This window comes from Ascoidea rubescens, assembly GCF_001661345.1.
Source record: "Ascoidea rubescens DSM 1968 unplaced genomic scaffold ASCRUscaffold_1, whole genome shotgun sequence".
Lineage (NCBI taxonomy): Eukaryota > Fungi > Ascomycota > Saccharomycetes > Ascoideales > Ascoideaceae > Ascoidea > Ascoidea rubescens.
In genome coordinates, this window is record NW_017962913.1 from 118,236 (window position 1) to 133,626 (window position 15,391).

The 15,391-nt window shown below is 32.0% G+C and overlaps 8 protein-coding genes across 8 annotated transcripts; 4 read left to right on the forward strand and 4 right to left on the reverse strand.

Moving 5' to 3' along the window:
* Positions 1 to 14: 14 nt before the first annotated feature.
* On the forward strand, positions 15 to 1,253 carry ASCRUDRAFT_67392 (uncharacterized protein; the record flags this gene model as incomplete). The annotated part of the gene is made up of 1 exon (XM_020191380.1): positions 15 to 1,253. The coding sequence occupies one exon, from the start codon at positions 15 to 17 to the stop codon at positions 1,251 to 1,253; it is 1,239 nt and encodes a 412-aa protein (XP_020049577.1).
* Positions 1,254 to 1,511: 258 nt separating this feature from the next.
* ASCRUDRAFT_40449 (uncharacterized protein) lies at positions 1,512 to 2,739 on the reverse strand. The gene has a single exon (XM_020191022.1). The coding sequence runs from the start codon at positions 2,675 to 2,677 to the stop codon at positions 1,586 to 1,588; it is 1,092 nt and encodes a 363-aa protein (XP_020049578.1). The 5' UTR covers positions 2,678 to 2,739; the 3' UTR covers positions 1,512 to 1,585.
* Positions 2,740 to 4,012: 1,273 nt separating this feature from the next.
* ASCRUDRAFT_67394 (uncharacterized protein) lies at positions 4,013 to 5,266 on the forward strand (the record flags this gene model as incomplete). Its single annotated transcript, XM_020191381.1, has 1 exon — positions 4,013 to 5,266. One exon carries the CDS (start codon positions 4,013 to 4,015, stop codon positions 5,264 to 5,266), a length of 1,254 nt encoding a protein of 417 aa, XP_020049579.1.
* A 2,550-nt stretch (positions 5,267 to 7,816) lies between these two features.
* ASCRUDRAFT_78428 (uncharacterized protein) lies at positions 7,817 to 8,053 on the reverse strand (the record flags this gene model as incomplete). The annotated part of the gene is made up of 1 exon (XM_020194246.1): positions 7,817 to 8,053. The coding sequence occupies one exon, from the start codon at positions 8,051 to 8,053 to the stop codon at positions 7,817 to 7,819; it is 237 nt and encodes a 78-aa protein (XP_020049580.1).
* Positions 8,054 to 9,584: 1,531 nt separating this feature from the next.
* ASCRUDRAFT_5304 (uncharacterized protein) lies at positions 9,585 to 10,898 on the forward strand (the record flags this gene model as incomplete). Its single annotated transcript, XM_020191110.1, has 1 exon — positions 9,585 to 10,898. The coding sequence occupies one exon, from the start codon at positions 9,585 to 9,587 to the stop codon at positions 10,896 to 10,898; it is 1,314 nt and encodes a 437-aa protein (XP_020049581.1).
* A 792-nt stretch (positions 10,899 to 11,690) lies between these two features.
* On the forward strand, positions 11,691 to 12,686 carry DSC3 (Dsc3p; the record flags this gene model as incomplete). Its single annotated transcript, XM_020191382.1, has 1 exon — positions 11,691 to 12,686. The coding sequence occupies one exon, from the start codon at positions 11,691 to 11,693 to the stop codon at positions 12,684 to 12,686; it is 996 nt and encodes a 331-aa protein (XP_020049582.1).
* Positions 12,528 to 14,417, reverse strand: ARG8 (acetylornithine transaminase). The gene has a single exon (XM_020191089.1). The coding sequence runs from the start codon at positions 14,186 to 14,188 to the stop codon at positions 12,827 to 12,829; it is 1,362 nt and encodes a 453-aa protein (XP_020049583.1). The 5' UTR covers positions 14,189 to 14,417; the 3' UTR covers positions 12,528 to 12,826.
* A 144-nt stretch (positions 14,418 to 14,561) lies between these two features.
* Positions 14,562 to 15,140, reverse strand: RBA50 (Rba50p; the record flags this gene model as incomplete). Its single annotated transcript, XM_020189590.1, has 1 exon — positions 14,562 to 15,140. A coding segment is annotated over one exon (579 nt), but the record flags the coding sequence as incomplete, so codon positions are not given.
* Positions 15,141 to 15,391: the final 251 nt, after the last annotated feature.

Consider the following 15,391-nt stretch of genomic DNA (forward strand, 5'->3'; position numbering starts at 1 on the left):
GTGGTAAGCTGCTGATGGAAGGCTACGTTATATCGTCTTTGTTTTTGGTGCTTGTGTTTTTTTTGAGGCTTCTTCATAGATTTTTCCAGTTTTCCAGAAACAACGAGGAGCTCAGGCAGACTGTGAAGCAGAAGTACCAGGCTCGCTTGGATGAGCTAACGGATTCATATTCCAGCTTGGTCTCGATTAATGAGAGAACAGATCTGTTAATTGCTCAGAAAGGGGAAGAGATTCTCAAATTGACTGAGCAGTTCAAGCTCAAAAAATCGCTATTGAACAGACTTCAGAAACAATTTGACGAAATTGAGAAGGAGATTTTGGAATTGAGCCAAAACTTTAAAAGTATAATTAACGACGAGAATTTTTCAGTTAAATTAAAGGAACAATTCAAATTAAAAAAGAAATTGGAAGGGAAAATTGAAAAATTGAGCTACGAAAACGAAAAATTTAATTTTGAAAACAGTAATCTTAATCAAAAAATACAAGATAATTTGAATGATTTTGATAAATTGTATGAAACTAATAACAAGAAATTGATTTTAAGTAATTTGAGTAATAACATAAATGATGATTTGATAAATATTGATCAGCTTAATAAAAATTGTATTAGTCAAAATCATTTCTTTTTTGATCTTGTTTTAAATTTTAGAAAAATATATAATCAGGCATTGGTTGAGCCTGATGTTTTAATAAGTTATAACCTAGATTTTGTTTATAAGTTTAACAAAATCACTGATCTGATTATCAAAATGAAATATCACTTCTCAACTGAATTTTTAAAAATTAAAAACAAAATAACTGATATAATTTTTTCATATCATAAACATTTAAATCATGAATTTGAGTCCAAATCAAATGCTAAAATTATTGCCAAGCAAAAGGAATTAGAAACATTAATTAATAATTACAATTTTCTACTTTCAGAGAGAAATGAACAAATTGCTATTTTAGAGAATAAAATTAAAATTAAAAAGAAGGAGCTATCAAAGAAGAAACCACTTGAAATCAAAAATCAGATACATAGGAAGAAAGATAAAGATAAGGATAAAGACAAATTAGTTGAAAATCAAAAACATAAAGTTCCTAGTGAAGATCATGTCAAACTGGAAAGTTTTTCAAATGAGATACTTGCTGTATCTAAAATTAAAAATGATTTTAGTTCCAAGAGAATCAAAGTTGCAGGAGGTTTTCTTGAATTTGGAAAACCTCAAAATCCTAAAACAATTAAATTATTAAACAAGTTGGCTTCATAATTCAGATTACTTGGTATTTTGTTTATATTTTATATTTTATATTTTATATTTTATATTCATTTATTTATTTATTTATTTATTTATTTATTTATTTATTTATTTATTTATTTATTTATTTATTTATTTATTTATTTATTTATTTATTTATTTATTNATTTATTTATTTATTTATTTATTTATTTATTTATTTATTTATTTATTTATTTATTTATTTATTTATTTATTTATTTATTTATTTATTTATTTATTGATCTTTTTTCTCAGATTTATATCTCTAAAAAAAATCCATTTATTATTTTACATTAATTTGCGATGTGCATTGAAAACCTAATTTACAAAATATCTTTGAGATTCACAGTTCCAGAACCTCTTTCAGCAGATTTAATATTCCCTGTTAAATCTTTCCAGCCAATCCAGTAGATAAGCCTAAAAGTGGCAGGCAAACAAATCTTACTTTCAGCATCAATTGCAGGGTGTGGATTTTCAATGCCATAAAACTTCTTATAAATTAGGTCTGCGGCTAATAATGTATCCTTTGATATTTTATTTTCACTGCTATACAAACAATTGTTTTCACCCATTATTTGCAAATCATTTAGCAATTCAAATAAACCAGGATAATTTATAACGATTTCGTCGATATCAATTGTTAGCATTTTGAAGCCTGCTTTGTTTAATAAATTTCCCAAATCTTGAACTGTAATAAAGGGCGATACATGTGGAGAAATACCATTTTTTCTTTCTAATTCGGCTAGCTGCAAAGAAGATCGCAATTCATATAAAGTATCGTTGCCAAAAATAGAGCCTATAAACAAAGTATCTTTTTGACTTAATAAAGAAAAGACTTTTTTGAATACTGATGGAATGTCATTTACCCAGTGCATTGAAAGATTCGACAATGCTAAATTATATGAATCTGGTATTAAATCTTTTGAATCAAGATACTCTTCATCACAAACTAATTTATTTAATGAAATATTTGGAAAGGAAAAATCGTTTCTGAAAAGCAACTCTTTGCATTTATCGACCATAGTTATATTACTTATTTTGTTTCTCACAACTTCCTTATCTTTGCTAAACTCTTTAAGGAAATCATTTTGTTCTTGGTCTTTGCAAACCAGGATGGTGTTATCAAACAAGACTTTCTCAAAGTTCCCTGACTCACACCCAATATCAATGACATTATCGAAACTTCTGTTAATAAATGATAGCCTTGAAATCAATTTTTTAGCTGATTCGTCCTTCAAATACTGAACTGAATCATAGTCCTTGTTGCGCGAAGAATTTGCTTTTTGTTTTAGTTTAATCGCTCTGTTGAAGACTGTGTATGGAGAATTGGAATTGGAAGTGGAATACCTCGCTTTAAACAAGCCCCAAGCACCTAGCCCATTGTGTCTGCCCACAACCGGTTTGCAATAGCTCATTGTAAAGGATATCCAGGTATCTCAAGCAAAAGCTAGAGGGAGATTTCAGTCCCAAAACTGGCAGTTGCACCAATCAGAAAGCGAGATTAATAATTCAAACAAAGCAAAACTCCAAAGCGCAAGATGTCACGTGCGCGGGTGAGCGAACCGTCAGGAAAACGACCCACAGTGCCTTGCATGCGCTGTTGCCTTGGCGTGCTGTGGGTGTGCTCAAGCAAAAGCCGAACCCAACCTGTTGTTGGGGGGGGGGGGGTTCGGCTTACAAGCCCTAAGTTCCAGACTCGGCATCCATCTCCTTCCTTGGGTCTTTTTTTGGTTTGATTTGTACCCTGGCCCGTTTTGGCTCATGTTTTTGTCTGTTTCTGTTGCCAAAATCGCTGTGTTTCTTCAACAATAAAACGGCTTTGAATTCCACCCCAGGACTTTAGCCATCTGCTTTACCTGCTTTATGTGGTTCAAGTGATGCATCGACTGCAACTGGAGCCTTTCTGGCCTTCTAGATTCCCACTGGATTCACCAGAGGCTGTAATTGAGTTTAGCAGACAATAAAAATTTTAAACTTTCTCTAACTTGTTTGTTGATAATAGTCAGATTGTTTATCACCACGTCTATTTTTAAACATTGTGATATATAACAATAGTGAATTTTTATTTCTTTTTTTTGTGTTTTTTTACCTTTTATTCATCAGTTTTCTTTGATATTTCCTTCATTATTTGCTTTTTCTTGTTAATTTACTCTCAACAATGTGTAATCCGTTCTGCTAATAAGACGACACTGTAATAATATCTCTTCGAATATACACCTCAATATCGCGATTTATTTATCTTAATGCTAAATTGGATTTTCCATCACGCTAGTCAGGTTGTCCTCGAATGATTGTTCACATCGCATCTAATCTATCGTATATAATAATAAAATAAACATGAAATATTGTAATGAAACACTGCTTTTTTTCTTGTTTTCCCTTCATTTTGATTTCAAGCAATGACTATCAGCAATGCTTCTTAACCAATTAAAGTTTAATCTTGCTAAAATCTAACAACTACATAGTATATTAACAAAAACCCTAATGCATCATATTGATCAAGATTCAACGATATCATAAATCATACTAATCATGAAAAACACTTCTAAATTTAAATCAATAACGAATGAATTATTGCTTAGTCAATTTTTATAATAAAAAATCAAAGACGTTGGTGATATTCCACAGGTTCAAGTGAAATCATTCATTTGACGTTGATTGGGATATAAAACTCTTGTCAATTTCTTCATTTTTCTTACTTTCATCAACGATTCCAATTTCATCTTACAAAAATACCAATTAATTTTATAATGGTCAAATATACTTATGAATTATCTCTAACTCAACCCGATATTGGTGCTAAATCATACAAGGAAAAGGGAAAAATATCAAAAAGAAAATTTCATCCAATTGTTAAATTAAGAGTCTTCAATCAAACAAACCAAAATATAACTGGAGTCATTGATGAAAAATACATTGTGCTAGCAAAACTTAAGAATACCACTCAAAGTGCTGCGATGGCACCTGAAGCCCTTGAAACTTACCTTAGAGGTAATAAAAGCAGCACTGGAACCTATGAAGAAGAAAATAATGAAATAATATTTGCTTTTCCTGATTTGCATCTTATAACTGTTGGTGTGTTTATAATCGAATACCAATTATATAAATCAAGCAATCAATTAAACACATTAAATATGGAATTTATTGATAATATTTCAAAATCAATCAAATTTGTCACTACAAGAGAGCTATATGCCACCGAAGCAAATAACAATGCCAAAACAACGATTGTCAAAAAAAGAAAAAGAGAAAGTATACCAACAACTAACAATCAAATACAAAGCCAGATGGTAAACCAGATACCAAGTAGGATACAACTACCAAATCATTTACCAAATCAATTATCTCAAGATTCAATATCGTTTCCACCTTTGTTACAAGAAACTCTACAAAACAATAAGTTACTAACAAGCAGTTTTTCCAATCATCAATCTTCTAAAAGTGCTAGTGATCTGGCGGGGTTATCAAGATGGAACAGCTTCAACAGTACAAAAAGCAGTCAATCATGCTGCACTTCTACTCAAATACCAAAACTGGTATATTTAGAACAAAATAACGCCTTTTATGCTCAAAATCAACCTCTTTTTCTACAAAGTTTGTCCAATATAGCTTACTCTCCTTCGAGCTTAATTTCTTATAATTCGGTGAATGACAGTTTTTTGAATTATACGCAAATGCAACAACAACAGCAGCAACAACAGAGTATGGTTCAATTAAATCAAGTTACAGGTTTAGCCAATAATGAGGTGCTATCTGCTCAGCCCTCAAATTCAAATTTAACCAATTCATATATTGTAACGGATCCTTCAGCAATTTATAGAAACGATAATCAGCAAAATGTGATGAGAGCACTGTCGTTTAATACGTTATTGGGTAATGAAACTCTGAATAACATCAATGAACAAAATATTGGAAGGTCTCTTAGTAATAGTAGACATGGAAAAGCGCTCAGCGAAAACGACTATTTGTATTTACTATCTAATTCAAAATTCTATCCTTTTTAGTTGTGTTTTTTTATTTGTTCTCATGGATTTTTTATTTTTTATTTTTATTCAGTTCTTTTCAATTCACTTTTTTATTACTTTTTCTTAGGGTGTTCATTATTTTATTTGGATCATCATTTTAAACCTCATTTTCTAACCATCTAGGCTGGCTCGTCATTGGAAAAAGAGTCTGGAACATCAAATCAGTTGGCTTTAAACAATCTCTTAGCATAAAACAGTCGCATCTTATTATTTAAAATTTTTCGGAGATTAGTTTTTGATTAATATTGTTCAAATTATTCCCTTTTTTTTTTTTGATCTATTAAAGCTATTTTTAAACATTACTAGTAGATAATAAAGTGAGGAAACTAAACTGAGCAAAATGAAGCATTCGTTTACGAGAAATTGATGCCTATCAAGAAACGAAAGCAGTTAGTATTTTCACTGAAATCGAATAAAATCTAACATGTTAAGAGAATTGAGGAGTTAGAAAAGAAAATTGATTGAATCAACTAAAACTGCTGAATCAGTTGGGCATTATTGGACATTATTAGGTTGCCAATATTTGAATATCAGAAAAATAGCTCTGAGCGCCATTTATCAAATAAGTATATCAAACTGAATGTTTGGTGAATAAAATTATGCCCAACGGCAATATTATTCTGATGTGACATAAAACGACACAATATTACTTGAATTTTTGTGAAAACGTCAATCATTTTCGGAGGATGTTTTGACAATTTGGGCGACTTTTAGTTTCTACAAAAGTCGGAGGAATAACATTCAAGGTGATAGAGCAGAGGTTGATTCCATCAAACAGAATACTCAAAACCATCCTGTACTGTTGATTGGCATTAGCTGACCAATTAGCTGTTCTGGGTTTTTTGCGCAATCAGTGAACGAATTACAAATTGGGTCTAGCTAAACAAAATAAGAACATTTCAAAATCTTTTTGATTAAAAAGAACTTGAGATAATGATAATTTTATGTCAAGTGTGTTTGATATTTTGTACATTATTTAGGCAATGCGATCTGGAATGATAATATTTAATGAGCGAAAACTGAATCTAGCAAAAAACAGTGTGTCATTAGTTTGTGGGTTGGCATGTGTGATTTAAATTTGTTAATTCCAACTTGATTTCCAAAACTATAAAGATCAAATTTACTTTATATAAACAGATAGAAATAAAAGTGTATTAGATTTTAAAGATTATTTCAAATGAATCGGACTACATTAGGATTTGAGAAGACATATGAAACGTCAAATATAGCAGTAGATGCATTATAGTAGTCTTTTGTGGACATCTGAAGAAAAAAAAAAGTAAATAAAATAACCACTTTCCAATGGTGAAATTTAGATTTTGGAAAATGTTATAAATTTAGTGGTGATAAGATTTGTAAAGTAATAAGATTGTACTGTATGAATATAGCAGCTGCGATGCTTACAAATCACTATAATTATTGTTACGTAATACAATATTTGACATCCAACACCCTATTTGCCAAAACAGCAGCGACAAAAGTGGCAGATAATAGACTGTTGCCAAGATCTGAAGATAAATAATTTTTATTATGACGGTTGAAATATTGATCTAGAGAGTCGATAATCAAATACAAATATAATAGTGATCAATAGATAATTTTTTAATGTTTTAAACAACACTTTTGCTTCATTTACAGATGTTTCAAAATTGGAATTATAGAATTGAAATTAGCAATATGAAATATGAAATATGAAATTTGATATTAGGGATATATATTTATTTATAAACGATATAGACCAACGCAATAGAGTTTATAGTTTTATAGAGATTTGTTAAATTTTACGATAACAAGTTACAGTAAAATATATATATTGAAAACAAAATTAAAATAATACAAGTTTTAGGATGATTTGAAAAAAAACATTCGATACAGAATCTGGTTAGTAAAAAAAACGATAAATGTTCTCAATAAAAACCCTGTTAAGTTATAAGAATAAATAATAAATGAAATTATAAATAAAAATTTGAATCAAGTAATAAAGAATTAATGGCCATAAAAAATAATATTAGGTTATCCAGAGTTAAAAGGAAATAAACGAACTTATGGGAATAACCGTTTTTTTATATACACTGGCGATAAATCAGGCAATTGAATCAGGAGAAGGTTGAGTTGAATTAATTTAAAGTATAATTGAAATTGGATAAAATTTTAGCAAAGACTTGATAGATATAGAGTGATAATTGGCAGATAGAAAAGATGGGTAAATGCATTATCATTTAGAAAACAGATATCATTTTTTTTTTTTTCATTTGTTTATTTCAATTGAGAACGTTTCAAAATATAGAAGTAAATGTTGATTTGATGTGTATAATTTTATTTTTGGTAAACAATATTAGATTGAGTAATTGTTTTGGACCAGAAACAGAAAGGATTTTAGAGGTGTTAAGAAAAAGAGTAGAAAACTAAAGAGAATTGATTGATTAAAATGAAATTGAAAAGATATGGTATGATATGACATGATAAACAAAGACAGGGAGACGGAATAAGCAGTCAAGTCAATTCAGGATGGTTTTTGAAAAGTGAATTTTAAGTCAATAACAGTTGTAATAAATTCCTTACATTTTGAAACCATGATTGTTCACATTTTCGTTTTCTGGGTTTTTCAGCACGTCCTAAGAGCATCACATATTGACAGAAGCCACTCAAAACACCTAGAGAAAGAAACTGGGAAATATAGAAGCAACAAAACAGTGCTCCAGCAGAAGAAGAACCCCAAACTAGTTCTAACCACAGCAATAAGACCCACACTCGCAATTGCTCCATTTGCAGTAATTCCGTCTCGAGCCGCTTGACAGAAAACGTTGAGATGTGGACAAAAAGATCGAAGAGTACTCGGTTTGGGAAAGCTATATCACGTGCAGCGCTCTGAAAGTGGGAGCGGTGTTTGCCGCAGCAACGGGAACACCGCTGTGGAACCAGGACCGTTTGGGACGTTTGTGTTCGCTGTACAGCCTACTTTTGCGGGAAAATGATGTCACTCACCACAGCTGCTTTTAAACCTGTAGTACCAACAGCGAGGTGCCTGTTCAGCGCTGCGGGAGGCTTGCTTGCCTGGCTTCCGCAGACCTGGCTCTTTCCTGTTTGTGCAGGGCCAGTCTGGCTCCTTCCCAGGGGTTTCGTCTAGCGTGGTGGGAGCTTCCTCATGGGCAGCAGCAGCAGCAGCACAGAAAACAGCTGTTGGTTTGCAGTCTGCTAATGAGTAGAGGCTGCTGCTCCAGTTGGGGAGGGGAGGAGGGCGATGCAGCAGGACGAAGGTCTCGGCCGGCTCAGCTTCTTATCAGCAGCAAAACGGGAAAAACACTTTATTATTTGCAAACCGTTGGTGTCAAATGAAATTAAAAACGGTGCTGAGCAAAAAAACGTGTTTTTCTCGTTTTGTTTTCTGCAACGGCGATACATCACCTCCAGCAATTTCAGCTTATTTTCTTCACTCATTTCTCTTTCCTTTCATTCTATGCAATCTCTAGAATGATTTAGAATCTTTTAGCGATAATCGTTTGCAAGCTTAAACCTACTCTTGTCAATGACCACTTATTCTCTCCATTTCATGCTACATGCACTCTTAAATTCATTTCAAGAAAGCATTTTAAATTTGTAACAAGAAATTTGGAGGAACTAGATGACAATCAAAAAAAACGGTTTTCTTCTGATAGCAGCTTTTTAGTTTGAACACCTGCAGAGATTCCCAAACGGTTTTACTGGTTTTATTTCTTTGGGTATTTTTTGCAAACAAATTGCAATTCCTTACAGCACTTTTGCAATTCTTGCGTTTTGTTTCCAGTTTTTTAGTCTCAATTTCCTAAAATCCAAATATTCTTTTGCTTTTCTCAATTCTTATTCAAAAAATGCATTTTCCTATTAATCAGAATAAAAAGGACATGTTAATGTCTCTTAACTAATTTAACTAAGTGCAAAATCACATCTTTTCTTGAATCAAAAACTTTATCTGACTAAAACCGTTGAGACTTGGAAATTATTTTTTAGCAATTGCGAATTTAATTCTACACTGTTAACTAAACATTTCTCTAAATCTATAGCAAAAATTTTCTTATATATTTACTCTTTTCCCGCCAATTTTTATTTAGTTTTAATTTTAAAAAATCAAAATTGTCTACCAATCTCCTCCTAAACTATTATATATAACCTCTCTTATTATATTACCCCCTTTAGTTTCCTTAATCTCGTTAATCTCCTTTTTATCCTTGTTATCCTTGTTATTCTTGTTATCCTTATCCCCCTGTATCCCTATATATTTTCTATTCTTTTCCCCCCTACTCCTCCTACCTTCTTTAACATGAATAACTCAATTACATACACTCTATTAGTTGAACAACCAAAGCTTGGCCCAAAGTCCTATAGACAAAAGGGCAAAATATCCATCAGAAAACTAAATCCCTTTGCTTGTTTATATGTCAACGATACTGATTTGAGTGCCAATATCTCTTCTACTATCAATGAAAACTACATTGTTCTTGTCCAATTGAAAAGTGATTCTAATACTTCTAACAATATCCGGGACTGCGAATTAAAAGGTAACAAATCTTCCACTGGCAGGTATGACGAAGATAAAAATGCAATTTTATTTGAATTCCCTGATTTACATTTTACCAAAATCGGAAATTACAAAATCGAATATCAACTATATAAATTAGTCGACGTCAAAATTGAAAACTCAAACATCTTGTCCAAAAATTGGATCTTCATTGAAAGCCAAGTTAAAGATATTAAAATTGTTACAACTAGAACTCTTTATGGTAAACCTGATCTCAGCTTGAACGCTGGAAAAATCTCAAAAGTCGCTTATAAACAAATCCAGCCCACAAAATCAACTGATTTAAATCAAATCTTTGATGATTCAGTCGAAAACTTTTTCAACGATGTTAAAAGCTCCTCCCAAAAAAATATAGCCCAAGATTTGTTAATCTCCAATTCAAATGACTCTTTTAAAAATAATCCCAATTCCAATTCCAATCCTGCTTCAAACTCATACAAAAATGAAGTAAATGATATTCAAGAACCAACGCCTAACCACCCATCCCTACCATTTGCTTACAACAACTACAACTTTCTTCTCAACGGAAGCTCTACCTTGAACTCTTCAACTTCTGCTGCCTTTAATGACTCTGCTTCTGCCTCTCTTCATCTTGCTGCTTCTGCTCCTACCAACTCCAACACATCAACTGCACCTTTAGTTAGAGCCAACAAATTAAATGGTTCTATTCTTACATGCCCTCAAACTGCCAGCTCTTTTAAACCATTAGATGAGTCTTATTTTGCTCCCCATTTCAACCTCCTTCAAGAGTCAAGATCAATTACACCTTCTTCGGCTTCATCTTCTCTATATTCCTCCCCAATGACTTATGATTCATCATCCCCGAATCTTGCTAATGGAATTCAGTTTCCAAATATACTTGATCAAAATAATACCACTACTACCACCAACAACAATATCAATATCAACAATAGCAATAGCAATATTAATAACAATAGCCTCCTCAATTTTGATACTGGTTTTAGGGTAATGAATGAACCTGAAGCCCAATTCAAAAATGATCAATATTCTAATTACAACTATATGGACTTCAATTTATATGGCCTTATAAACTGACCTTCTCATATTGTACTAAGCCTGTTGTTTTTTTAAGAAAACTCTTGATTTTGTATTATATTTTCTCTGATTTTGGTTTGGGCCTAAAGTTTATTGCATATTTTTTTTCTACTTTTTCTCTTCGTTTTTTCTCCAGTTTTTGTTTGTTTTTTATATCTCATAGTTTGCATACTTTTAAGCAAACCATTTTTATTGTTTTATAGCTTTTGGTAGTTTTTTTGATCTTGTTAATTTTTTCACTCATTCCACAAATTATTCCCAAACAATTTTTAACTTCTTTTACTTTTATACATTTTGTGTTATTACTTTATTTTTCTAAGTTATATTTTACATCATAAACCTTTTTGTTTGCACTTCTTAGCTTATGGTTTTACAATTACATTTTAATGATATTTACCTTTTCTTTCTTTCTTTCTTTCTTTCTTTTCATTCAATATAATATAGTATAATATAATACAATACAATACGGCTTAATTTACCCGGCCTCCCGTAATATAAATGTTGAGATTCGGTACACGTGATTAAAATTCAGTAAGCATATATAGATTAGTTCTCTCTTATGTATCCCTATTTTCATGTAAGAGGTGTGCTACTCTAGTCTTACAGTCTGTTCCTTTTATGCTCCTAATTACTTTCTTGTTCTTATCCCCAGGAAATAAGGATATGTACAAACAAGTAATCTATATGCTAGCTGAATTTTTAATCACGTGCGCCAGATCCCAACAATAAAAGCGAGATCAAATCTCCTGCTTTCTCCACAAGATGAGATGATAGACCTTATCTTTAGCAAAAATGGCAAACAACAACTTGCTACCTTTATATAACCAAACTGCTTCTGGCTCAGTCATTCCCAATGCTGTTTCTGCTTCTAGCAACAATTATATCGAAATCCACATCAGATTTTCAAACGCACAAATACCTGATTTGATAATCCCAATCAGCTCCCAGCAAGAACTATCGCTAATTGATAACAGATATCTTAGAGTCAAAGTAAGACAGTACAATAATGAAAACACTCATAGCAAAAGATTGAGGTTCATTTATAATGGTAAAATCATAAACGAAAAGGTAAACTTGCAAAACGAATTGACAAAATTTGACAATTTCCTATACAATGGTCCCAATAACCAATCCGATGATAATAGAAAGGCAGAAGTGAAAGGAAAGGATAAGGAAACAACAAGTGATTCTGGAAGCGAGCAACAACAGATCCATAAATTATATATCCATTGTTTAATAGGGTCAGACTTAACTCCCGAAGAATTGAGACAAGAAGATATAATGGATTCAAAAGAGCAAGTAAAATCAACCACTCCTGCCCCAGTTGGTTTTGATAGGTTAAGATCTCAAGGGTTTACAGACCAAGAAATCAACGACTTAAGAGTGCAGTTTAGAAACATATATGGATTTTCTTCAACAACTGGATTATCAAATACTGTCAACGATCTGTTTGAAACTGAACATGGCATTGATTTGAATGCTGAAGACGATCCAAATTTTAGAGCAAGCAATCCAACTGAAATCAATGATATCAGACAGTTGGAAGAAAGATGGATGGATAATGGTGCCAATGAACCCGATGACCAACTAAATATGGTTGCAATGAACAATAATGTACTAGGATCAAATCAAGATTTGCTAATCGGTATGTTAATGGGTTGTTTACTTGGAGTGTTGAGTTTATTTTTCTTGAGAGAAGAATTTATGATAAGTAAAAGACAGAAAATGGCTATTATTGGGGGTTTAATAACAAATTTTACATTTTGTTTGCTTCGTAATTGGGTATAATGGTATCGTAAAAGTGTTTATTTTAATTTAACTTAACTTGATTTAATTTTATTTTAATGCATTTCATTTTCCCCCAGTCAAATGAATAAATAAAAAAATAAAATAAAAAGGTTTTGGATACATAAAAATTATTAGTCCATCTAGTTCAAAACAGTTTCAACTGCTTTCTCAAAAATAGTCAAACCCTCTTCGATAACACTGTCGTCGATGTTCAAAGGAGGAACGAATCTAATAACATTACCACTAGCAGAAATAATTAACAAGCCTCTTTTTCTTGATTCGTCAATAATTTTTCCAATAGTTTCACTATTTTGCAATTCAATTCCTAATAAAAGACCTTTACCTCTAACTTCCAAGATTTCTTTTGGGTGTTTTTTCTGAATCCGGGTTAATTTTTTAACAAAAATATCAGATTTTCTGCTTACTTCTTTTAAAAATAAAGGTTTTGATAATTCATGAATCATATAGAGACCAACTCTTGAACCCAAAGGATTTCCACCATAAGTTGTACCATGATCACCGACGTTTAATACTTTTTCTACTTTTTCACTCACCATTGTAGCGCCAATTGGGAAACCATTGCCCAAGGCTTTAGCCATTGTAATAATATCGGGATGGGCCTCTTTTGGCAAATACGAATGAGCCCATAATTTTCCTGTTCTACCTAAACCACATTGAATTTCATCATAGATTAGAATTGCATCATTCTGGTTACATAATTGTTTCAAATGAACCAAGAAGTCAGAATCCATAGCATTAACACCACCTTCACCTTGAATTGGTTCTATTATGACACCGCAAGTATTTTCGTTTATTAATTGCTTAACACTTTCAATATCGTTAGGATTGGCAACTTTTACACCAGGAACTAAAGGTGAATAGGGTTTTTGGTATTTGGGATTTGGAGTTAATGATAAAGCACCCATAGATCTACCATGGAAACTTGAATTGAAAGTAATAAAGTTGTATTTTTCAGGATTCTTAGTTGTACCATATTTTCTTGCGAATTTAAAAGCAGCTTCATTAGCTTCTGTACCAGAATTGCATAAGAAGACTCTTGAGGCATCTACCATACCATCTGCTGATTTTGTAATGTCTACTAAATCTTTGGACAACTTAGTTGTGTATAAATTGTGGTATAAGTTTGACGAATGAACAAGAGTCTTTGCTTGTTCATACAAAATTTCAGCAATTTTTGGATTGGCATGTCCCAAGGCAGTTACAGCAATACCAGCAGTAAAATCGACATATTTACGATCTTCTAGATCCCATAAATACGAGCCTTCACCCTTTGTAAATACTAGACTTGGTCTTGAATAAGTGGTGACAGCAAATGGAACATTTTCATTTATGAATTTGATAGTTTTTGAGTTTTGATCAACAGGATCAGGATGAGTGACTGGGTATTTAAAATTGAACAAGACCTTTGAGGTTGATAAAAATCGTTTACTTGCAAAATTGACTGAAGAAATAGTCAATTTCTTTCCAGTTGACTTGAACATGACCAGATTTTTGACGGTTTTGAAGATTGAAGAAAAAAAGTTGAAAAATAAAAGAGACAAAGAAATATTTCTGGATGAGGTATTTCGAATGCCAATTTATAATTAAAATTTTATTGTTTCGGTGATGCAAAAGCTTTACTTTGATTTATAGGCCCGTTGAGTCACTGAGAAGAAAAACGAAAATGAACTTATTTTCCTTATTGAAACATTTTGAAAATTTTGAGAAAACACCATTAGAACTAATATTATAGGTTATTTATTAAGGTATATAGAGAAAAAAAATGAGTAAATTACAAATAATAAAAATCCATATAGATTTGTGGGAGATGCAAAGTTATTGGGGAATTGTATTGCGTGAGTCATTAGAGAGAGGATCCGATTCACCTTGTTTCCATAACCAAAGAGCATCTAAAGCATAGTTTCTGACACTAAGGTTTCTTGTCAAGTTTTCATCAGAGGCCTCACTTAGAGAGTCTATTATTCTTAATTTGTGAACTGTTTTCCATGCTTGGTTGTAGAATTCGTCTAGTTCGGATTCATCACTGGAGATGTGGTCTTCGATTTGTAGGATATTGTCATATTTTTTAGAGGATAGTTTATATAGTATTCTGCCCAAAGTTTGAATAGCAATGCATCTTTGAGGTTGAAAATTCGATCGACTTAATCTCGACAATTCTGATAGCGAATAACCAGGTATGTTTGGACTATCAGCGTGGTTATATAAACCATTTTGAAAATTTTGTTGAAGGGGAGTTAAATTGTTAGGATTTATCAAGTTGCCTTTGAAATCAAATCGCAACTGGTCAACGTTATCATAAACAAACGATTTGTTTTTTTGGTCATCAGAAACAGGAATCGGTTCCATCCATTTCAATTTATCAATTTCCTTGGGCAAATCAGGAAAATATTTGTCATGTAGTTTAGGTAAAAAATCAGGATCGTTCAAATCCAAATCAGGATCAAGATCATCCACTTCATCAACATGGCGATTTACTGGTTTGCTGAAATGAGTGTGAAACGACGTATTTTCATTGATTGCAGGATTGTTAAGTGAGAAATTGTCTATTTCGTTTAGTTGGTTATCTTGAAGAGGCTCCAAGGGTACATCGAACCTGACTTTTTTGTCTGTTGTAGAACGTTCTTTTGGTGTCTGGTCTTTCTCACCATCTTCTTTGCCAGCATGGTGCACTGCTTCTTTTTCAA